Source organism: Marmota monax, unplaced genomic scaffold (assembly GCF_021218885.2).
Source record: "Marmota monax isolate L192 unplaced genomic scaffold, Marmota_monax_Labrador192_F-V1.1 WCK01_AAM20220418_F8-fsc00018, whole genome shotgun sequence".
NCBI lineage: Eukaryota > Metazoa > Chordata > Mammalia > Rodentia > Sciuridae > Marmota > Marmota monax.
Window position 1 is genome coordinate 23,038,186 of NW_026692201.1, and position 25,343 is coordinate 23,063,528.

The 25,343-nt window shown below is 35.0% G+C and overlaps 1 protein-coding gene across 1 annotated transcript in view; it reads left to right on the plus strand.

Annotated features, from left to right (window-relative positions):
- Erap2 (endoplasmic reticulum aminopeptidase 2) overlaps window positions 1-25,343 on the plus strand; it is a 38,264-nt gene that overhangs the window by 6,601 nt on the left and 6,320 nt on the right. Inside the window, exons 4-15 of the mRNA XM_046428834.2 lie at window positions 3,229-3,363; window positions 5,078-5,198; window positions 7,086-7,240; window positions 10,002-10,115; window positions 11,494-11,625; window positions 11,857-11,988; window positions 13,332-13,400; window positions 14,384-14,556; window positions 16,946-17,025; window positions 18,002-18,185; window positions 22,814-22,970; window positions 23,466-23,650. Of these exons, the coding sequence (XP_046284790.1) occupies window positions 3,229-3,363; window positions 5,078-5,198; window positions 7,086-7,240; window positions 10,002-10,115; window positions 11,494-11,625; window positions 11,857-11,988; window positions 13,332-13,400; window positions 14,384-14,556; window positions 16,946-17,025; window positions 18,002-18,185; window positions 22,814-22,970; window positions 23,466-23,650 (1,637 nt within the window). The remainder of the gene's footprint in view (window positions 1-3,228; window positions 3,364-5,077; window positions 5,199-7,085; window positions 7,241-10,001; window positions 10,116-11,493; window positions 11,626-11,856; window positions 11,989-13,331; window positions 13,401-14,383; window positions 14,557-16,945; window positions 17,026-18,001; window positions 18,186-22,813; window positions 22,971-23,465; window positions 23,651-25,343) is intronic.

The window sequence follows — 25,343 nt, forward strand, 5'->3', positions numbered from 1 at the left end:
AATTCTGCTTTTATAACAATTCCCTGCTTTGCAACTGCTGTGGGCAAGGGCCTAAAGGACCTTTTCAGGCCTCATTCTGGAAAATTTTGACTGGTAATCTGTAATAACACTTACAATCCCTTATCCATTTTTATTTAAATGTTGAAAGTAGTTCTTAAAATTATTTTTGAAAGCTATTTTTTTTGTGATTGTGCATGTTTTTAATTGAAAGAGAACATTGGATTCTGGGGGGGGGGGGGCCTTGAATTATTCTGAATTGTACTCAGAATACAGAGACCCTGAAGGACACAATTGTCCCTGAGCCTCATTTGATATTTCCTCACTAATGATATGCTTGCCATTTGTGCTGTTGAACAAAATGTAAAATATTTCCCAATTGATGCTTGGAAAATAGGATAAAAAGAGGCCTTCTCAGTGGTGCTTCCAAATGGTAGACTGCACAAAAAGCAGCCTTGGTTACCAGCAGCCATCAAATGGCCCTATAGTTGTTTTCCACTCTGCTCTAAAGAGGGCCTGGCCTCTGCAGATGCAAGAGAGAAAAGAGACTGTTCTCTGACACTGCATTTCCTCAGATTTTATTTTAATGCTGGAAAACACATTTTCTCTGAAATATTAGCAGGGAAGACTAAGGGAAAATGTGCAAACTGTAGGTGACACATATGCTTCAATTTTTCCATGATCAAACAGACAGAAGTTTAATTTGCTCTTTCATTTTCAGTATTAATGATCTGCTACCTTAGCTCTGAGGCTTCTTTCCAACAGCATGTTCATTTAAAGGCAATATGTCATTCCGTCTCTTTCCTGCGAGCTTTTTATTAATATAATTTTTCATATGGAGGGTAAAGTAGGACTGTTCATTAATATATTACGCAAACAAAAATTGACACTACTGTTATTATATTAGAATTTTGGATATCTTTAGAAACCTCTGGTAACTTCTCCTATTTAAGAAAAATCAACCAGGCACTGTGCCCCATTCTCCCAGCTCAGGAGAGTAGCGAGTTCAAAACCAGCCTCAGCAGCTTATCGAGGCCCTAAGCAACTCAGTGAAACTCTGTCTCTAAATAAATAACACACACACACACAAAAAGCTAAGGATGTAACTCAGTGGTTAAGTGCCCCTGGATTTAAAAAAAAAAAATCAGCCAACACTGAAAATATCTCATCCAATCCTTGAATCTCTGCATTGGCTCAGCTGGCTGAAGCAGCTCTGGTTCATGCTCTTTACAGTGAATACTAGTATAACTTGCTTTTTTGTTCCCCAATCCAGTCTTTTATACTCTCTGGATAATAGTTGCAACAAATAAGATGAGTTGTGGTCCGATGGGATGAAGCAACACACATGAAATTCTCAATCTGTTTAACTGAGAATAAAATATTTAAGGGAAGTAGGGGCCACCCAAGCACTAGTTGGCAGCATACCTTGGGGCATTTCCTTGGCTCCTTTCCACCTTAAGGGAAAACATACCTGCTGTGATATTTACTATGCAAGTACAGTTCTTCTGGCATTGAGAAACTAGCTAAATTCTTGTCCAGCAATGAGTGCTTTATAATTGGAGCTTACATCACCATTCTGGAAGAACTTATGTGAATATCCCATGCACTTCTATTTAAGGAAATGCTAATCCTCATGGGTCACTCCAGGCTCCCATGCAAAACTTGGCTTCCATGGACTGTCTCTCTGGAGGCAGAAATCAGGGCAAATACGTAACTACCTCTTGATCATCTCGGCCACCAGCTTTCAAGTGGTCCAGACTCTCATTTTCTCACAGTCCCATGGATTCACCACCTCTTCTCATAACCCATCCAAACATCCAAGGCCTAATGGTCTTGACATTTGCAGAAGTCCACAGTGCTACCTGCCCGTTGTCCTCCACTTAAGACAGTTCCTTTGCTAGGGATTCATAAAACACTAACTGAATCAGATTCCTCAAAGAGATCATTTTGGGGCAAAATTAATTTGCTGCATAGAGTTAAAAAATACAGCCCAAATAAAATTCTAACTTTCTTAGAATATTTGATCAGTATCTTCTGCTTTATTGAAACTCAGAAATACATTTTTTTTCAATAGAAATCTGTACATTTTAAAACCACAAACATTTGCTGTTGTAGTATTCCAAACAGTTTATTGTAATCCTTCAAGCTATGTTCTCTGGTTGAAGCAAACTGTAATCTTATCCAACAAATAAAATTTGCTTAATAAACCATGGTCAGTGTTGTTAACAGCCTGACTTCTTAAAAAGGGCTAGGGGTGGGTCAGGAAAATTTTACATTTTGACAAATTTGAAGAAAGTGGAATTTTCAGATGATTGGATCTGTATCCATTCAGTATTTAGGAGCAGTGTGCATAACATGGTGCAAACTATCTCTGGCACAAGCCACTCAGACTAAGCAAAGGTAGAATTTAGTAATTTCTCAGTGAATTTAATGGATACAGCTGACCAGTCTACAGGCTGAAAACCTTCTGCTTCCTCAGTAGATGGACAGAAGCTTAAATTACTAATGACCTTCTTGGCCTGACTGCTTTCATTGCTGAATCAATGAAGCAAAGATAAAATAAGATTATGACTCAAGCTGTCATGCAGAAAAAGAAAGAATGAGCAGCATCTTTGGAATCACAGGGTCACATCCATATTTTGGTCTTGCTGTGAAACTAGTCGTGTGATCTCGGCAATTCAGTTAACATTTCTGAGCCTTCTGCTTCCTCACCTGTGAAATAACACCTACCTCACACCCACATAAGAGGATTAAAAGATAATGTAAAGTATCTAGCACAGTTTTGCCTCCCATTTCCTTGCACTGCAAAGGTTTATTTATTATGCAACAAAGGGAAAGGGGTCATTCTCTGGCATTTGTGCTTAGAACCCCAGAACTTGAATCGATGCCAATGCTGGAGGTTATTCCATTTTAAGAATGTAGAAGCATCTAAGATTATATATATATATATATATATATATATATATATATATATATATATATACACACACACACACACACACAAATGTAAGGGACATCATTTTGTGATCCCCAAAGCACTGCATTGTGTTGTCAAGAGGATAAAAGAAATAGAGCTACGAGAGACCTCAGAAAGTAAAAAGAGTTCATTGATCTAGAAAGGCATCGAGGATCCTTCAGAGTGTCAGGCTTCCCTCTAACTCTCCTGCCATAAGCCAGTCGTGGTCATGAAATACCCAGTTCTCAAATATTTATTCCTTTCCTTTGCTGTAGGTTAAAACAATTGAACTTCAAGGAGGCCTCTTAGAAGACCACTTTGCAACTACTGTGAAAATGAGTACCTACCTTGTAGCCTATATAGTTTGTGATTTCAACTCGGTGAGTGGTACAACTTCATCAGGGGTCAAGGTAAGATTAACTTCTAATTTCATACCCAGTTCAGAATAGTATCCTGAAAGCAATGAGCTTTTAATTATTTTCTTAGGCTTTCCCCCTTATCATTAAAGTATTTTTTCTTATTTTACATAGTAGAATAGGTTAAAAATTAATTTAAAAATGTTCCTTTATCCTATCACCAAGACACAGCTACTCATAATCATAATTTAATCTTTCCAAATATTTTCTGTATGTACATAAGCATATTTTGTGGACATAGTAACACTACATACTGTATATATTTATGTATGTATTTTTTTAAATATATATATATATATACACTTTTGTAAAATAATACATCATGGGTGTCTTTTATATAATTTTTACCAAAATATAACATAAAAATTAAATGCCATTAAATATTTTTCTAAAATATGATATTAATAATTGCATGAAGATTTTAAAAATCAACATCTTGTTTTAGGGCATTCCTATTGTTCCTACTTGTTTTCTATGACTTTTTTACCTCAATAAAAGAAGATCTTCATTATTTTTAGAGTCTTAATTACTTGCGAAAATTTACCAGAATGCCCAATAATTATCTTGCAGTTACATTTTTACTAACATCAGTGGAGACACTATAGAAATAAAAAAGAACTTCCTGCCATGAGGAACCAAATTATAGATGTGAAAACATCTTCAAAGAACCATAAAATAATACTTATGAAAAATGGTTCTAAAATTGCTATTATAGCTTATATACACATATGCTTATGTAGATATGTATTATGAGTTATGTGTCTGCATACATATCAAAGCATCTCTGAACATAGATACATATGTGCATAGATGTGGGTGTTGGGGGGCGGGCAGTCAGGTGGCACTTCACTTTAGAGGGACATGTTTCTATCAGCTTTCTTGGATTCACAGCCAAGATCTATAACTTTCTACCTGTGTGATTTGTAACATGGCATTTAACCTCCATGTATTTTGTTTCCCTTGTTTCATCTGTAAAATAAAGATAATAGCATGTACTTCACAGGAGGTGTGTGTATGATTGTTAAGTTAGAATTTACTTGTAAGCATTTAGTAGAGTGCCTGGTAAACCATTAAAAAAATTGGTAACTATTTGCATATCCCCTGCATGAAAGTTCTGAGGGACTTCAGTTAATTCAGAGCATGAAAATAGATCATAAAATGAAAATAGCCCTTTAGCCCTATACTTGGAAGCTAAGAAAATTGGAATCTAATTTTGTTTTTTTCTATTTAACTGCTAGTTACTTTGGGGGAATTATTGAATATACTTGAACATTTCTTAGCTTAAAACAAGCTAGAAAGGGGATGGGGTGGAATCTATAAATTCTTAAAGGTTTTTCCACATAGCAATAGGATCTATGTTTTACTTATGACCATAATTTTGGAATATTGGTTTCAAGTGCCAGAGTATATCATCACTGATATGATATACTCAAGTGGGTTCTCATAATGGGTTAATATAGCTAGTAATTTACAAATCAACACTCAGGGAGTTGATTGTAACAGAAAATAGAGGTTATTTATAATTTTCAAAACTGGCTTTTGTCTCAATACTTCATAGAACCCCTTATATCTTATTGACACCATGCTAAAGGTATCTTAATACTTTCTTGAAAAATTCAGTCTGTCTTTCTGTGGATAAGAGTTGTCAGAAATGGAGTTGTAACCAAGAGCTGTCACTAAAAGACCATTTCTGATCCGCATTTCCCAGGTGTCCATCTATGCATCCCCAGACAAATGGAATCAAATGCATTATGCTTTGCAAGCATCACTGAAGCTACTTGATTTTTATGAAAAGTACTTTGATATCAACTATCCACTCCCCAAATTGGGTATGTTCATATTCTACATCATTGCCTTTATATTTGCTCATAGAACTTGCTTTGATTTCATCCCTGTTTATATGAACATTGAAGAGATTCAGTTAGCCCAGAAAGGAAAAATGTGTTTTCCAGAGATGTTCCTTGAACATAGAAAGTATAATACTGGGGAATTAAATTGATCAAATTATGTTATGTGTATGTACAAATAGGTAAAAACAAATCCTACTATTAGGTATAATTTTAATGCCCCAAAATATTAGAGGAAAAAGAAAGAAAGAAAACCTCCAAGAAATAAAAAAAAATAGAAGAAAAGAGAAAATATAGTACTTATGAGAACCCCAAGTAGAGTGGATCATTTTTCTATTACTTCATCAGGTTTAATATTAAAATATTCATTACATATTAGAATTGCATGATTTTTCTGGAGCGTTATCTATACTATATTTGTATAAGATCAGCTCTCTTTTCTAAAAGCTGTCAAAGGTTTATGTAACCAAAGAGCTAAAAACTGCCCTTCCAAATATTATCCATACTGGTCATTGAAATTAAAAGATAAGACTATGGCACAAATTTTTAAAATTGGGAAGAACAGAAAATTTAATTTGGGTGTGATGATACTCATAGTCTACCTTGGATTTAATTTCCTATCTTAAAAAATAAAAGTTGCAGCCAGACACATGGCAATAATCACAGCAGCTCAAAAGGCTGAGGCAGGAAGACTGTAAGTTCAAGGCCAGCCTAAATAACTTAGTAAGACCCAGCTTCAAAGTTAAAAAATAAATTCAAAAAAAAAAACTAGGGATAGAGTTCAGTACTTTACTAGGGATATAGCTCACTGTTAAAGCACACTGAGCAATTCCCAGTACCAAAAATAAATAAACAAACAAACATTTTTATAATGTGCAAAGTACATTAAAACTGTTAAATAACCAGGTGTAGTAATGCATGCCCACAATCCCAGTGACTTGGGAGGCTGAGGCAGGAGGATTGAAAGTTCTTTTTTAAGAAATGAGTTCATTTTTGGTGGATCTCAAACATGACTAGAAATTATTTCATACTACTTATTTATTTATTTTTGGCACTGGGAATTGAATCTAGAGGTGCTTAACCACTGAACCACATCCCCAGTCCTTTTTTTTTTTTTTTTTTTGTTTTTTTTTTTTTTGCGATGCTGGGAACTGAACTCAGGGCTTTGCGTGTGTGAAGCAAGCACTCTACCACTGAGCTATGTCCCCAACCCCCTTATTTATTTTTTAGTTTTTCGGTGGACACAACATCTTTGTTTGTATGTGGTGCTGATGGTCGAACCCGGGCCGCACGCATGCCAGGCGAGCTCGCTACCACTTGAGCCACATTCCCAGCCCCCCAGTCCTTTTTTAAAAATATTTTATTTAGAGACAGGGTCTCCCTGAGTTGCTTAAGGTCTTGCTATACTGAGGCTGGCTTTGAACTCGTGATCCTCCTGCCACAACTTCCCAAGCTATTGGGATTATAGGAGTGTGTCATTGCACCCGGCTGATGCCTTTTATTTTTAAAGATTTTAAATACTGCTAATATAAAACAAACTATGGGCATTTTTAAAATAAATTATTTTCTTGGCAGTAATGCACCTAAATTTTTTTCAGAGTTTGGCACTTTCAGGGAAAAAAATGGTCAAGGGTCAGTAAGTTACTTTAGCCACAAAAATGTATGGGGAGAGTTTATTCTACTTGCTAATGGATACTGATTGTTTTCAATGCAACTACAAGACACCAAATCAATGTTAAGATTCTTTTATATATATTTTCAGAAAATTGTGTATACTCACTGAAAGATCATGGTGTGTATGGGCAGGGAGAAAATTCTACTTCAGTGAGGAAGCCATAATGATCAACTATTGTTATTATTCTGTCCTAGATTTAGTTGCTATTCCTGACTTTGGGCCTGGAGCCATGGAAAATTGGGGCCTTATTACATACAGAGAGACATCATTGCTCTTTGATCCCAGAACCTCTTCTGTTTCTGATAAAATGTGGATCACAAAAGTCATAGCCCATGAGCTAGCACACCAGGTAGGTCACACTCATGATATTTTCTTGTGTCATACTATAAAGAGCATCATACAGACCACGACCAATATTCCTGAAACAACATAAAATCAGCATTTTCCTTATAGAGGGGAACTCAGTGGTTATCAGGTACAACACAATGTGTCAAATAGCAGAGGACTCAGCCTTTGACTGTAGGGCTTATACTAGAGTTTTATCACAAGAGTGACCACTAAATTTATCTTTTAAAACTCTTCAAGGAAAAGCCCTTAAATGTCCTTTGGGGAAAGGGATGAGAATCATGCAGACACACAGAGCACAGAATTAGTAACCTTATAAAAACTTCTTTCAAAATATTTCTTATGGTTTCCTGGCATTGCAATGTAGGGCCAAATCAATCTCCCTTCGGTTAGATCCTGTGGTTGTATAGCCATAATGAAGTAGCTCAAGTAAATTACTCATGAGCTAATGTATGAAATAAAGTTAGTTCCTGCTTCATAAGATTGTTGTAAATATCATAGATAAAGAAGGTGTCTTCGCCCATCATATTGTTAAGCACTCAATGTGTCACTAATGAAGACAATAACCATTAATACTACCTCTGAAAAATAAGTATTACAACCAGTATGGAACTGTAAAACTAGTCTATAGTTATCAGAGATCATTTCCACTCTATTTTATTTTCCACTCTATTTTATTTTCCACTCTATTTTATTTCTAAACACTCTAATACAGTAAATTATTAATAACATTGGAAGTTCACATTGACCACATGGGCAGATATCATTTTATTGTAGAAGTTGGTAAAATCTCTTCTCTAAAAATTTTTAACTTCATCCTTGATCACCAACATAATAACAATGTGTTGAGTAGCTTTGAATTAAGTACTCAGTCGCCATTACACAGGGATCCATGCTTTCAGCACTGTACTTTGAGAACATGTATGCTGCTTCCTCTGGTTCAGAATCTCCCCAATGACTATTTTAGGTGCTTCAATCATAAGTCACTGAGAGCTCTAAAGCACTTAACTGGGTCTAGAGAGTTCTAATTTTGTTCATTGTTTGTGGGGAAATAGTCTGCGAGCTCTACCTTTGAGGCTTGATGCTCCCTCCCTCTGGGCCTTCGTTTAACAGCTTCTTTTTCACAGAAGTACAGAGTCTAGGGCTGAAGCAGCAGACAGCATTTGAATTTTTGCCTTGATTATTTTGTCTGTCCAATGATGTCCATGTCATCATGTCATCCTTGCGTATAACCATGGCAAAGGATTCTCCAAAGCCAGTTGGGTTCCTAGCATGGCATGTAAGGCCTCCATGAACCAGCCTCCTTCCAGCTCTCCAGCTTCATTTTTTATCTACCCCTGAAGCTTTAGCCATCCTATACTACTTGTTATTTCCTGAACACCCCCTTACACCTTTGCTCCTGCAATTTGATACACCAGCATACCTAAGGACTACTTGAAAATCTCAGGAAATAAGTCATTTTCTAAGTGCCCTACATGTTCTCCTCAAAGAACTGGTTATTTTTTCCTGGAATCTTTTCTGCCCCTAGCAAAGACATCAATGGATCTTAGCACCAATAACACTTTGTTGCATTTATTTGTCTACTGGTTGACCTCCATTATTTATATTAAGGCAGTGGCTACATTATATATATTTTTGTATTTCTGATATATGGCATGGTGCCTGAGATACAGTAGATTCTCAGTAGGTATTTGTTGAATGAATGGATAAACTACTTTCGCTGGTGAAGTTATCAGATTCAGTTCAATCTGTGCTTTCCATATTCAACAATTAATTGAGGGAAACTTTCTGTCCCTTCCCACAAATGACCTTAGAAAGATTTATGTCCACTTGCAAAATGATCTGAGAGTTGTCACAAAAGGAGTAGAGCTGAAGATTTCAAGAGGCTAAAGACCTAGAGTTTTCTGTATCATAACTGTAACAAGGCATTTCTAAGTCTTAGAATCTTAATGGTTAAGCTTCTGGTTTATCTGGAGATTTCAACCCTAAAAAGCATATATGAGAAGCACAGTATTGGGCATATAGGCTAAATACATAAAAAACATAATAAAATGTGAAAGACAAATATTTAAAATTCATGATACAGATGAAATCTTGGTCAAAGATAAATCTCTATTTAGATTATTTTTATCATTCACTTTTATTTAAATGTGCATCTTAAATCTTAGAATTTAATTCTTTTGGGTGGCCAAATTAATCCTTAGATGTCAGGGTCAGAAGTTAATGACTAAATTTGATCATCAGTATTTTTTTATAATAATCTGAGAGTTCTAAATGAATTCTTATGATTTTCTTAAGTACCTACTCCTTAATATAAAAGGATGACCTCACCAAGGACATTTTGGCTCATTTTTCTCCCGTGGCCGTTATCTTAAATCGGACAAGAGATTATTCTTATTGTTCGAGAAAGAAAAACTACCCCTAAAAAAAAAAAAAAAAAAAGAAAGAAAAAAATTTCCTTTTCTTCCTCAATATTAAATCTGAGCTAAGAAATGTTCAGTGGATAGAACAGAAGCAAGAACATTAGGGTCAAGGAGGATACAAAATCAAGAAAGAGGAAACAAGCAAAAACATGGTGGTAAGAACAAAAAGTCAGAAAAATCAGTAGAAGGAAATCGTGCAGAGAGAAAAGGGCAGCAAAGATGAGGGAGAGGCCTTAATTAGCAATAATTTTGAAAAGTTAGCAGCTATGGTATATTTTGCTACAGTTAAATTTTTTTTCGATATTATTTGAATTCTAGTAACATTGAGTTTTTACTTCCTAGTGGTTTGGCAACCTGGTTACAATGGAATGGTGGAATGATATCTGGCTTAATGAGGGTTTTGCAAATTACATGGAACTTATCTCTGTCAATGCTACATATCCAGAACTGCAATTTGTAAGTTCATAATTTTGTGTGTCATGCCATATGCCCTAAAGATTCATTGACTTAGTACTAAAGTTTTGAGTGAATATTAAAAACTACCTAGCAATGTATTTTATAATCACAGGGTTTTTGATACATAAAACAGTTCACAGATCTGGATGAAACATTGAATATTTTAGAAAACAATTAGCATAAAAATCTCCCCCCAAATGGAGCATACAGAGAAAGCAAGCTAGCATAAACATACAGCAAGCTAATGCAAACATATATGGGAAAATATCACTGTCAGTATACTTGAACAGCACTGCCATGGCTACTGTGTACTATGCAGAGTTCTTAGCACATCACCTGAATTGGACACAATTGGATCACATTCCTGTAGCATTTCCAAAGGGCCTGCTGGCTTCCCCAATGTGTGCAAAGAACTTTATTCAAGTCCTTTGAAGAAAATGACTGGTCTCTTACTTTTTAAAATTTTATTAATTTAAGTATTTTTTAGTGCAGGGGAACAAACCTGTGGCTTTATTGTTGTTGTTGTTTTGTTGTTTTAACTACTGAGCTGCACCCCCAAATCTTTCCAATTTTTATTTTGAGACAGAGTCTCACTAAATTGCCAAGGATGGCCTTAAACTTGTGATCCTCCTGAGTTGCTAGGATTACAGGTGGGCACCACAGTATGCAGCAAGCTTATCCTTTATTTTAAATAAATGTAGAGGCCTGATCATTTTCCAAATCCACATCTTGAGGTGGTTAGTAATGTCTTTTTGTTTGTTTGTTTGTTTAAATATGTTTTTAGTTGTAGATGGACACGATACCTTTATTTAATTAATTTATTTTTATGTGGTGCTGAGGATCGAACCCAGTGCCTCACACATGCCAGACGAGCATGCTACCAGTGAGCCACACCTCTAGCCCCAGTAATGTTTAATCAGCTCTTTGGGGGTCGACATTTAGCCCAGTACATGTGGATTCAAAGTCAGGGTCTTCTTGTTATTTCCTACACACTGATTCAGTACATTAATCTCGACACTTAACACATTCTCACTAGTAAAATGCATATAATGCCTCTACCTCGCGGGATTTTGAAAGGATTGCAGATGATGGTCCTAGTACACAGGAAATATTCACTAAATAGAAACAATTATTTTTATTTCTGTACTCAAGGGCTTGGTAGATGGTAAACATTCAGGCAATGTCTGAGGGAATGTTGGATTTGTATCATTTTAAAGTAGAGAATTGGCAAAAGGGGAATATAAATAAAGAGAAAGAAGCATCTTAGAAGAAATATTGATCAAATTTTTATCTCTAACAACATCTTACTAAACTAAATGTGTTTTTATATTGTCCTTAGAGTGCCAACTAAAACCTAAAAGTTTTCTCTCCTATTTAGGATGACTACTTTTTCGATGTGTGTTATGCAGTAATCACAAGAGATTCATTGAATTCATCTCGTCCCATCTCCAAACCAGCAGAAACTCCTACTCAGATACAGGAAATGTTTGATGCAGTTTCTTATAACAAGGTAGAAAATGTTGTGTGCAGGTAGAAGTTCTTCTTTCAGAAGAAATAGAGTAACTGTAAAGTCAACAGTTTAAGCCATTAGTACTTGTCTACTGCTACCTGTTTCATTTTTTTATTTTCTATTAATTTTTTGGACATCACATGTTCCATAAAATTTAAGCTTATTTTAAAAAGCATATCATACTACCTTTTCCTTTATCTGTTTTCTTTCTGCTTTTTTTTCTTTTTAAAGGGAGCTTGCATTTTGAATATGCTCAAGGATTTCCTGGGTGAGGAGAAATTCCAGGAAGGCATAATTCACTACTTAAAGAAGTTCAGCTATAGAAATGCTAAGAATGATGACTTGTGGGGCAGTCTGTCAAATGTAAGTCCTATGTTGAATTACAGTAGACTGTTAAGTCTAAAAAGTTGTAGGATAATCACAAAAGTTTATAAGTAGCTGTGTTGTCAGTCAACAACATTTATCCTACTTGCCAGGTCAGTTTCTCTAGAAGGCAGCTCCTTTCTATTTTCTCTGGCAACACACTAGACCAGGATGTCACCCTGAGATGGATTCACTGTTTGACCTTGCTGTCATTGGTTTCCCTTTTTTCACTTTTATCTCCTTTTTTTCAAAATATTTCATAGCTTTGCAATCCCTGACATGTAACACCTACTTTTCTTGGCCAACTTTTAAGTTTGAATTCTACCTATTCAACTTTATTCTCCAATATGCATTTTTTTGTTGCATAAAACTAATATTTTCCCATATTAGATGAACTCCTGCTCGATTCCTGCATTGTTGTGCCTTTGTTTCTAGTGTCCTTGCAACCTCAAATACCCTTTCCTTTTTTCAATAATTTAAATTCTATGCAGCTTTTAAGATCCATCTGAGAATTGCCTGCCTCCTTCTGTGGATTATTTCAGTGCTCACTAGTTTACCTCTTTGTTGAATGCATTTATGAACTGTTCCACAAAATGATGCTGTCTTTTATTGGTGTATATGGATTTGGAAATAACAATAATAATTTGCTTAAGAACATGAATAATGCCTATTTTTTCAATGCTACGGCACGTAGAATATTGTTGATAGAATAGTGATTAATAAAGTTAACAATTGATTAAATAACTCATAATCTCTTTGTCTTTGGGACTCATAGAAAAGACAAAGCAGAACACAGCTCAGATTATTCTAATATTTATTAAAATATTTTTACATTTCTACTGCAAAGAAAACAATTTTTATAGAATAATTGAACTGGGAGAATTTGTGCCTATAGGTAGAAGAATCTAACCATGTTAGGTGAAGAAGTCTTCTCATTTTTATAAGCATTTGCATCCTAGGGACAGTAACAAATTTGCTAGATATTTGCATAGCATTGTGTAGTTTAAAAACACTTTCATGTGCATTATCTCATTTTATTTTCATTTTTATTTATTTTTTGTGTGTGCCCTTTCTTAAAATGGTTATTGACCACATTGAACATTTTTGGAAACTTTACACACACACACACACACAAAAAAAAAAAAACCACAAAATAATAACTTGTGTGTATTTCTATCATTTGATCACTACAAAGATACCTGTTTTTCATTTTCATGTTCATTAAGGTGTCTAGATGCATTATATGTTCACATAGCTATCATAATAGATATCTGCTCATGTCTAATACACAATTGCCACCAATAATCAGTTCCTAAATGACTGCGTTTTTTCTTGTGTTCTAGAGTTGTTTAGAAGGTGATTTTACATCTGGTGGAATTTGTTATTCTGACTCCCAGGTGAAAAGTGACACAGTAAGTATAAAGAGAAGAAGAAAGATCTGGTGCATCACCTGACCTGGAATGAGTAGGGCATAAAAATGGCCCATCTGTACCTTTAAATAACTGGAGAGGAAGAGAGACTCCACAATTTTCCTGGAAACAAAGCTGACTGAAGGAGGAATGGTCAGGCCTTTTAGGGCATTGACGCTATTATTACAATATTTCTGTTGTCTTAATGCAGCTTTCCCACAGCTACACTGCTTGCTAAAAATAGCGCAAAATTCTTTTGAGTGGTTGTTACTGCACTGGCATCCCTTAGTCTCTAAAAAAAAATGCCAAATCAAGTATGTTTCTAGGTTTGGAAATAGTGTCTGTCTGGTTATCTTGAGACTTTTTTTGTTGTTGTTACCTTTGGATGCTATAGAAGTACGGCAGCAGGAGGGAGAAAAATGCATTGTGGAAAAAAAGGCAAACTTTTTTTCTTTTCTTTCTTTTTTTTTTCTTTTTAAGAGTCATGGTAATCCTGTAAGTCAATGTTTCTAAGGAAAGTTTCATCATCACCCAGTGATCAGAAATCCATATTAGAAGCACAGAAGTTAGGTTCCATGCTCCATTCAGTATATCTCTGTTGGAATATTTGAAACTTCCCTAAAGACAGACATTTCCCTTCTAACCCTCTCTGCCTGGATTCCAGTTATTACAACAGAGAGGGAACTTTTGTTTTTCATTTTTATAAAAGGGAACAAGAGAGACGCTCCAGTCTCAACCGCTTCCTTGCTGGCTTTTCTAGTTAGCCCTGCAAACTCCCCCTGTGTATCCCCCACTCAGGAAACCTGCAGCGGGTGGCCTGCCCCAATCCAGTGATTTAGATTGCCCTGCACTGGGAGACCAGCAGAGGACTCATGCTGGTCTCCCTCCCTGAACCTTGCTTCTGACATCCAAGGAGATGAAAGCTTCCGATCTCCTTTTGGAATCTCCCCTCCTTCTTGAGTTACCAAAGTCTCTTGTCATTTCAGCTTGCTTTTCTTGAGGAAAATAAGATCAAAGAGATGATGACTACATGGACTCTCCAGAAAGGAATCCCCCTGGTGGTGGTTAAACAAGATGGGTGTTCACTCAGCATACAACAGGAGCGCTTTCTGGAGGGAGTTTTCAAAGAGGACCCTGAATGGAGGGCCCTGCAGGAAAGGTGGCTGATTTTCTTTTTGGATCTAGTTTATCTCATCTCAGTTTGCTCATTATTCTGTTCACTTTCTCCCAGCTCCTCTGGTAGCTCTGCAGGATATAATTTCCTTATAGAAATCAGGCCTAAAGGAGCCTTGATAACAGATTTAAAGAGTTTCAGGTGGCCCAGATGGCTTTGTTCAACAACTCCATTCCTAGAAGTTCCATGCTGCTTTCAGAGCCTTGGTTCTGATGCAGAATGGTTGGTTATGTATCTATTATGTTACACTGATTTCTGGGCACTCTCAAATGAAGTGATTGGCCAACACCTAAGAAGAATTATCTCAGGTATGCTTCTTATCTTTAGAGAATGACATTCCTATGTGATAAATTAGATGTAAAGCCTTCTATTGACTTTCATTTTTCAGCAATAATCTATAAATATAATGTCTGAGAACATGATATTCTTGGTAATACTGAAGGCAAATTCAATTAACCACACTATCATCTTGTTCACCTTTGCCTTTCCTGCAAAAATTTGTCAAAGGCATCACTGAAATCAAGTGACACAATACCATCCACAGTTCTCTGATCTATAGTCCTATCTTTAAGATAAATGAAGTTAATTTAAAATGAAATAATCTATATTAACCTGTGCTGGCTCTTATGATTATTTTTTCTTTTGCTCAGAATGCACCTGTCGAATAATTCTATAATTTCTCTAAAAGTGAAAAGCAAATGGAGGTCTGTAACACATAGAGTATATGTGTTCTTTTTCTTTTTTGTTGTATCATTTACATATTGATAATCCATAGCAATTCTCATCTGTTTCTCTGTGTGCACGTCTTTCCCTTTTTCTGTGTGTTCTTCTCAAGTCTAAAACTCAGAGCTTAGGCAACTTATAATTTAGTAGTACAATCTGGGAAATTTATGTTTGATTCAATGCTAGAAAAGCAGGAGTCACCATTTTGCAAAATGTCATGAGAGAGTTGAAAACTATGGATTACCCAGAATAAATACACACACACACACACACACACACAGAGAGAGAGAGAGAGAGAGAGAGAGAGAGAGAGAGAGAGAGAGAGAGAGATTTGCATTTTCCCTCCATCTGGAACAAATTTAAATGATTCTTATAAAATGATGGCCCTCTGATTCATGGTTATCCAAACTCAAGTAGTGCTATTCTTTCTCCATGTCCAAAATCCGTCCATGAGTCCCAATCCATTAATTCTTGGCAATATTTATGGGCCCATTTTACCTTTCTAGGTAAAGATGTCAGATTTGCTTGTTAAATATCTGTACTCTCTAGGTTAACACATAAACTGTTTCTTCTGAAACTTTACTAGATAGAGCTAGTATATGTTGTTTCCCTTTTTCAAATTTACATTTTACATGGTGTTTATTATTTTTTATTTTTTAATGGTGCATTTTAGTTATATATAATACTAGGATTCATTATGCCATATTCATACATACACATAAGTTGATCAATCTCACTCCCCAGTACTTGCCCTCTTTCCTTTCCTTCCCTTCCTTTCTCCCCCAATCCACTTGCTCAACTCTACCTATCTCCCTTTTATTATTATTATTACTTTAATTAGTGCATTATAAGTACATCTAAGCAGGATTCACTCTGGAGTATTCATACATGGACATAGTGCAGTTTGGTAGATTTTTTTCCCTCCCATTTGTGCATTCCCTTTCTATTTTATAACCTATTGGTGTTATCAAGTGCATGATTTTACATGGGTAGGATTACTATGGCTAAGATGTCTTGATAAGAAAGAAAATGAACTCGAGAAGCTGTAGAAAGTTAGTTTAGAAAATAGTCAATTTCTGTGATTTATTATGGTAAGGCCATTGAAAGTAGTAGGCCTGGACCTCGAATCCACTCTGCTTTTCTGTTCTCTGAGCTAAGCTTTCCTGCATTGGCTGAAGTATTGGTGGTCACAGACTTGCAGCCACTTAGCATTGGGGCAATGATTCTGTTGAAGAAGAGGATAAGTGAAAAATCAGACTGAAGTGAGTTCTTTACCTCTTAAGGATTCCCTACAGATTCAGTTTCGTTATTTGAATCAACATCAGGCTGATAGAAATTCTGGAAATATAAGAAGATTGGTAATTTTTTCTTTCACAAAAAAAAGAATTTGTTATGGTGTGAGATTTGGACAGCAAATAACAGGTACTTGTGGCAAAGTTCAGTTTGGTATATATCACTGCTCCTACATAATCATCATGAAAGAAATTTTTGTATCCTAAGGATACAATAGCCATAGCCAGAACATTTCACAAGGCCACTGATAGGAGTGAGGTCTGGGTGCTTTGGTGCTTTTTACTCTCCGTGGAGTCTGACAGAGTGAAAACTGGAATGAACATTCATTTATTCTGTAACCCTCTACTTTTCACTACAGGTTCCTGTGGCACATCCCACTGACCTACTCTACGAGTTCCTCGAACACGATCCATAGACATATTCTAAAATCAAAGACAGGTAATACACTTATTAGCCAAATAGGTGTCTCAGTGCTGAAAATAAATATGTTTTGAGTTATTGGAGGAAAGATACTATCAATAAAAGACTAATAAAAAGATTTATGTTTGAGGGAAGTTCTCATTTATTGATAAATTCTTATTAAAGTTACCTTCAGATAGAAAGTCTGAATTTTTCATGCAGTGGTAAGCTCTTTTGTGCTTTTCACATTAGTTTTAGTTTGAATTTAGATCAAGAAATAAGGGAATCCTATCTTATGTTCCTTAATACCTACTAATCCATTGTATGAATAATGCATGAAGCCAGGCTGTTAGTGGGAAAAAGCGTTTGTTCTGGGATTGGTCCTGGATTCAGATCCTCATTCTGTTACTTATTAGATGTGTGATCTTCAGAAACTTAACTCCTCCTGAGCTCTAATTTTTCATCAAATTTTGAATGAGGACTAGACCTCATATACTGTTGAAAGGCCTATAATGCAATTTTACTACCTAGATGTATGTTGTATTAAAAATATATAATTTTAATTTCACCTCTCAATGCCAATAAAAATTTAGATTTTCAATTATAACATCATGTTCAACTCCAGTTCTTTTATTCATCATAATAAGAACTAGATGAATGGATCTCCAATTTACATCTATATACATATTTCAATGACACAAATAAAGGAAGCTAGATTTCAATATGTCCCTCATCTGGTTAACTGGGTTCTTACATGCCATTATACCTGGATAGACTATGTTTTTTAGAACAAATTCAGTAGTACTATTCCTGTGAATTAACTTTTATAAGTTTAATAAGATCATCTTCTTCAAATAAACCATTCAAGGGACTAAGCAAATGAATATCAACATGTGTCTTCCAAAACGTTGTCTTCTCATTGATTCATTAGTGTTACTATTAAACTAATAGTTTTGGAGAAGTTTCTGATATGTATGTTGATAATGAAATGCCTCTGACAATTTTTTCCTTTTAGATACTCTGGACTTAGCTGAAAAAACCACTTGGGTAAAATTCAATGTGGATTCAAATGGCTATTACCTGGTTCACTATGAAGGGCATGGATGGGACCAACTGATTACTCAGCTGAACCAGAACCATACGCTTCTCAGGCCTAAGGACAGAATAGGTCTGATTCACGATGCCTTTCAGCTGGTTAGGTAATGCAAAATTTCATCTGATTACATAGGAAATAATTGTCCTGTAACCGGATATGCTAGATTTCTGAATGAAATGTTCAATATTGATCATTCATATGATATAGAATTCAATGGAGGTAAAACACTGGCCGCTATGTCTAAGCCCACCCACTGAAAATAGATTTTAGCCAACCCAGTGTTTATAAATCTAACCCAACATATTTAAATGTGGATAATTTTATATGAAAAGTATGACTTCTAGAGTATTTTTTAAAAATTAGAGTTGGCAACTGTGAACCTTCATTTCCACAAAACAAACATAAGGGGTGTGCAGTGGATGATCTATCTTTAGGCCATGTCTGTGGTATCTCAAGAACCAAAGTGTCAAATGGTACATGGTGGGCTGTTTTCCCTCAGATACAATAAGTCTTCAGGTCTCTTGAACTTTTGACTCAAATTGTAAATTTGTTTATGGTAGTAGCTGTTATACCAAATACCAATGTAATCTCTTAAAATGAAAATGTATAAATATATTACCAACCTTTATGACTGTAAATGAATGGTTAGCTTGGGGCACAATCCATTCAGCATTTTACTTGCAGTGTGGAAATCAATATGAGATTGATAGGGAAATGAAAGATGAATTGGCCGTTTACATTTATTCCTCTTTAGACTACTGTGAAAAAGCAAAGTTTTTTTCTTTCCTTTTCAATTTATCATCAACAAAATCATATTTGGAATAAATCAGGTTACAAGGTCTTCAATGGGTGGGGGGGTGATGAGGATCAGGTGGAGTATTACTGTTCTGTAGTATCCTCATTGTATTCAATGTGACTTATTATTTCCTTTCCTATGCTTATTTACATTAAATTGCATGAAAGTAACCAGCAGGACATCTCTTCTGTGAAGCTTCTTGGAATAACAGAATTCCCCAGTTAGGCAAGAAGAGTGAGGTTTAATCCTGAGCCCTAAGAGTCTCAGGAACATCATGATATCACAGCACATTGGAGGACAAGATGAGGAAAAATTCCGTGCTGTATAAGAGCAGGTGCAGATAGGCTAGCTAAGAAGTAGATTATTGCTAGTTGAAGGAGTTTTGTCTACTTAGAGAACTCTGAACAGATTGCAGAAAAGATAGATTAAAAATTTAAAACTAGGAAAAATGAAGAATATGGACAACTCTGAAAATGAAATCCCATCTTTCAAGTAGTGGGAAAGTTCCTTTTGCTGTTTCTAGCCTAAAAACTTATTGGTAGTCTGAACTTAGCAGGAAGAAACCTACAGTTATTGATGCATTAGTGGAAAAAACAATCCTTTCTTCATTAGTAGGCAGATCAGTGAAACCAATAGTCCAAGTTTTGAATTAAAACAGAAAGATAAAATGACTACTACATTTTCACTTATTAGTTAACTCAATTTGAGCAAATTATTTACCCTTTTTAGCCTAAATTTTGTAGACTTTAAATTCCATTAATAATAATGCCTAACATACAGGATTATTTTGAGGATTGCATTAGGTAAAACATTAAGTACAGTGCCTGCTCAGTAAATGTCATCTGTTAACATTATTGAGGTTGCCTAATAGAAATTGTTTAAAACATAATGTGTTGAATAGGAGAGAAATTGACAACATAAAAATGATATGAAGTTGGATAAAAGCAGAATGTAAATTTGTATATTATTATGTGCAAATAGAAAAAAAGTCAATGGGGAAAACAAAAACCAAAGAAATTATTACAAAATGCTCTGAGTGAATTACAGGGTAGTGAATTATGGGTCCCCCTCTGCCCCTGCATCTAATTTCCAATTGCTTTGTTTATATTTGCTATAATACTGTTACAATGACAGTACAGTTATCCTTCTGATTTCTGGTTCTGGATCTCCCGTGATTCCAAAATTTGCAGTTGTTCAAGGCTCTTATATAAAATGGTGTAGTATTTGTATATAACCTATGCACATACTCCTGTACACTTTAAATTACCTCTCTATTACTCATAATATCTATACTGTGTAAAATTGTTACACTGTATTGTTTAGAAATAGTGACAAAAAGTTTGTATATAGTCAGTGCAGGCAAAATTTCCCCCAAATATTCTAAATACACAGTTGAATACATAGATGTAGAATCCATAGATATGGATGGCCAACTCTATGAGGAAAGAATTAAAAACTCTCATAACAGATCTTAAATATTCTTACTTGCTATTCCCTTTTGATTATATATATATATATATATATATAATTATATATAGATTATATATGTAATCTGCCCTCCCTGCTTAATGAAGCTTCAATGTTAGAGATAAAGAAGCAACAGTGATCATGTTTACTTTTGAGACAGAATTTAGTCCAGGAATGGATATTTTTTGAATTAGATTTTTGCTCTGTTGAAATGTACCTTGTCTGAGTTGAATGGAATTAAAACAGCAACTGTATTTTTCTTACCAAAAAAAAAAAAAGTTGTATTTTTTCCTTTAATCCTCCATCTCAAAAATAAATCCTGAATTGACTCTTCAGGAATATGGTACCGTTTCACATCTAACTGAAATTGAATGCAAATAAATAAATATAGATATTTCCTGTTAGACTGAAGTCTATGCTTTGATAAATGTTTATTCCTCATGCTAAACAAACATTCAGATAACATCCTTTGTATTGAATGAAGCATGAGGCAGGTAAAGAGTTTAATAGTTTAAAGGTAATTGTTTAAAAGTTATTAAACAATTTAGTAACTATATAAAGTGATTCATTATAAATAAATATTAACATTAAAATAAAGAAAAGTGGGCAAATATAAAAGTGACGAGTTCTAATAATGGCATTAATTTTAGTAAAAAATAAATTAGGCCAGGCTTAAAAGAAAACAACAACAAATCAAGCACCATAGAAACTAGTTTTTAATGTGTAAACATTAAATTGCAACCTTAGAATGCCATTTCCCCTATTGCTGGTGCTAAGATATCAACTGCTACATATCTGATGATACCTATACATGTAGGAAGGAGTAGTGACATTTTGTGGATTTGTTTCTTACAAAATACAGCAGATCTCAGAATCATAGAGCATATGGTTCAGTGTTCTATCTTCAGATGAAATTTTTAGAAAAAAATTCCATAAATGTGTTTTAAAGTTGTACATCATTATGATTAAGAAGAATAAGGCCACAATAGAACTTGGCTCTTTTTACTTTTACTCCTTTCTAGCTTCTGTTCTCTCTTTTTAAATATGAATTTAAATTCGCAAAACCAAAGGAGGTAGGGCATTATGTTAATGAAATATGCAACAGAGAAATCCTTTGTTCTGGAATGTTCCACATCATGTGATGGTGTGCAGTCTGGGAGTTGAATGCTTTCAACAATTGCTTAAGGACCTTGTGTGGATCATAGCCTCACAGAAACACACTTGAGAATCACTTTCCAAGACAGAGGATGTAATGGTTTATTTCCTCTGCAGAAAATATCCTAGTTACTTGTTATTCTACTGCAAGAAAATGTAAAAAGACATGTAACTTTTGGAACTAAGTAAGATAAAAACACTTATTTGTCCTATTCACAATGATCACTACTTTTCTGGTAGAATTATTATCAAGCCCATTCCATTTTGCCCTCTGCAAATCATTGAAATGAGCTTTGCAAAGAAAAAGAGTTTATTTGCAAGGAAGCCAACTGTGGATGTGGGAGATCCAAGTCTCAAATCCCTCTCCCAGTGGATAACCTTTATGGATATTGAAGGGATAAAGAAGCAGAGTGGACTGAGGTGTGGGGAGAGGTGATTGGAGGTAGAGCAATCGGTGGTCTGCATATGCGTTATCAATCTTCATAGTTCTTCATGGGACAAATGTACAGAAAATGGCAGTGTTAGCATGATCTGAAGGCTGAATTTTCAGCCTCTTGACATCAAAAGGTCACCCATAAAACCCCTGTTGCAGGCCCAGTTGAGGCATTTCAACAAAAGAGTTCCTGAGAAGTAACCAGGATATCCGTTATCATAAAACCCATATATCTCAGATGTTATCCACAGAAAAGCTAGTGGGAGAATAATAATTTATTGTTCAGCTATCTGACCTCAAAAATTGGTGACTTTAAATTCAACTAAAACCAAGTAATTAAAGATAAGCAAAACTAGAGAATATATTCAGGTTTTTCTCTCAGTTCCATGAAGACAAATTTTTAAAAAAGAAATAGACATGGCACCTGTCCTAAAAGTTCTCAATTTGCTTTAAGAAACAAGTGAGACTCACTAATGAAACAATTACAAAATGACATAATATGTAAAAATGTTCATTATTCTGTACTAAATCTTAATGTTAGCTAATATGTATTTCATTTGTTATATTCTCACTATAGACTAGGCATTATTCTAAGTGTTTTTTTTTTTCAAATTTTAACTCGATCCTTGCAATAAACTTATGAGGAAGATACTATTATTGATTCTCATCATACAAGGGAGGCAGCTTAGATCCAGAAAGGTTAGGTAATTTGTCCAAGATCACACAGCTCCTTAGTATCAACACTAGAATTTAAATCTAATGGTCTGGTTATGGTGAACTGCTTCTGTTAATTGCTTTCTGTTTCATACTTGCTTTAATATTAAAAATATTAAGAACTATTAGATCTGTACAAACTACCCATATTTGCTTTGTACCTCAGTGCAGGAAGGTTGACCTTGGACAAAGCCCTGAACCTGACTCGCTATCTCCAACATGAAACAAGCAGCCCTATACTTCTTAAAGGTCTGAGTTATTTAGAATTGTTATACCACATGATGGACAGAAGGAATATTTCAGACGTCTCTGAAAATCTCAAGGTTTGTATTACTTTTAGAAAATGTATTAAGTAAATACACAGTATCTGGAAAATCAACAAGGCTCAGTGTATTTTGTGTGAGTTAAATTAGGGAGAAGCTGAGGAGTTAACTCCTAGGAGTTAAATTAGGGAGAAGCTGAGGACACTGGCTGATAGCTCAGCCAAACCCCAGCACCTAATGATTGACATCCCTCTTTTCTTTCTTAAGCCAACTCTTTGGGCAAAGTATTACTACTAAAGGTGATTTTTTATTAATTGACGGTCCCCTCTTAGATCAACTGATGATCCCTTCTCGGATAGAAAATGCCACATTTCTAATGCCAAAAATCTATTTCTTTGGTGTAGTAGGTGGGAGGAAGAAATATAAGCAAAATATGAAGATAAGTAGTTCTGTGTTTTCCAGAAAATTCAAAGTTGAGCCTTTTAGGTGGGTGAGTAAAAGCTATGGTACCAACTAAATTTAGCCTCTCTGTAAACTATCTCATGTTTTCTGCAGCGTTACCTTCTCTGGTATTTTAAGCAAATGATTGACACACAAAGCTGGAGCGACGAGGGCTCAGCCTGGGACAGGATGCTTCGCTCGGTGCTCCTGAGGCTGGCTTGTGAACTGGGCCATGCTCCCTGCATCCAGAAGGCCACTGAGCTCTTCTCCCAGTGGATGGAATCCAGTGGAAAGTTAAAGTAGATCCAGACTCCTCTTTCCTACTCTTTGTTCTTCTCCCTTTGATGTAAAAGTCTTTGATCAAGCAAGACATTAGATCTAAAATCTTTTAGGGCAGAGAGAAAATAAAAACATGCTGGGAATTACAAACTCTGTTTCATGCTCCCACGGAGTGAGTGCTCAATAGATTTTGTGGGAAGCAAGCTTCTCTCCCTGAGAGGGAGAAGTAATACACATTGGCATGGTGACTGAAAGGTAACCAGGGAATAGAAATGGGGAGAGCCCAGTCTCAAAAAGTGATGTGTTTAAAGATAAGATGATGTTAGGAAGAACAATACGAAATATACATGCATCTAAAACCAGGGATCATTTGATGAAACTCAGAAAAGGGGGAGGTGAATTTTTATAAAAATGTGTTCACTCTCATAGGTACCATTAGACCCCACATACTTTTTTATGTAAGTTTTGATATCTATCCAACACAATCTATATTATTTTAAATTCCCGTATCAAATTGCTATAATATGCTATCATAATTTATTTCCCCATAACTAAATCTCAGTGAGCTTTTTGAAATCTTTCCTTTAATTCTTCTTTAGGAAACATAATTGAAGTTTTTCTTTATTTTGGACTCTTCTGCTTATTTGGATTCAAGCCTAAAATCTAAAAATATCTTTGATTTGTAATTTTCTTCGTTTTGTTCTTGTTTGAATGGGTTGTATGAGTGAGAGAAAAATGTAAATGTCACACAACAGAGTATTATTATTCTGCCTTTCTGCTGGTTATGACAGTGATGCTCTAATTGGCACTAACCCAGCCACAGCAGATATGAGTTGTCCATATGTTGAACATACCTGTGAAAATATTCTGAGTAAAGCTCACTTATACTTACAATAAAAAATACATAATTAAATATTGTAGGTTTTTTTCCCCAAACTCCATGAACGTTAGTATAAATCTTAGTGAAGAATCTTGTTACAAAGACTGTTTATTTGTGAATTCAAAGTATAATTATTTGCATATCTCTTATGTGCCAGTTAGGCACTGCTGTAGGAGCTAAGGATTACAAGTTGTGACAAAACCAGGTACCTTATTTTCAAGAAACTTTTAATGTGTTTTCTACTAGTTTTCAAAAATATGGTCAGTTAAAATACACTAAAATCAAAGCAATATGGATTTTAATTTAATTAATCAGTATTTTATAATATTTTATATATTTATTATAATTATTATATTATTAAAGTATTATTATAATATTTTATAATATTTTATAATTTTATCTCAGCACCTGAGATATTTATGTACAACCTGATATATAGTAGAAACTGGCACAAGCAATATCTCAGTCCTACCTCCAAAATAGCAAGTTATGTCACCTTGTGTACATTTTCATAACCTTTCCAAGAATTATTTCCACTTTTAAAAATTCAGGATAATAGCTATTTCACTGGGTAGTTTTGACAGTTAAATGTTATACAGAAACTAGTACAATACCTGTCATGAGGTCACTTCATGACAAATGCAAATTTCCCACCCCTCCCTATTGCTCTATGTTGTGGGTTTTTTGAGCCATGTATTTATCAGCTACTGTTGATCTATCTATATGTGGGGATAAAAATTATATAAAAATTTAGAATAACACTGGTTAATGCCCTACAAAGCAATAAAAACCTAAATCATGTGCCTTCTTTTGGAGGACAGAAAATAATATCA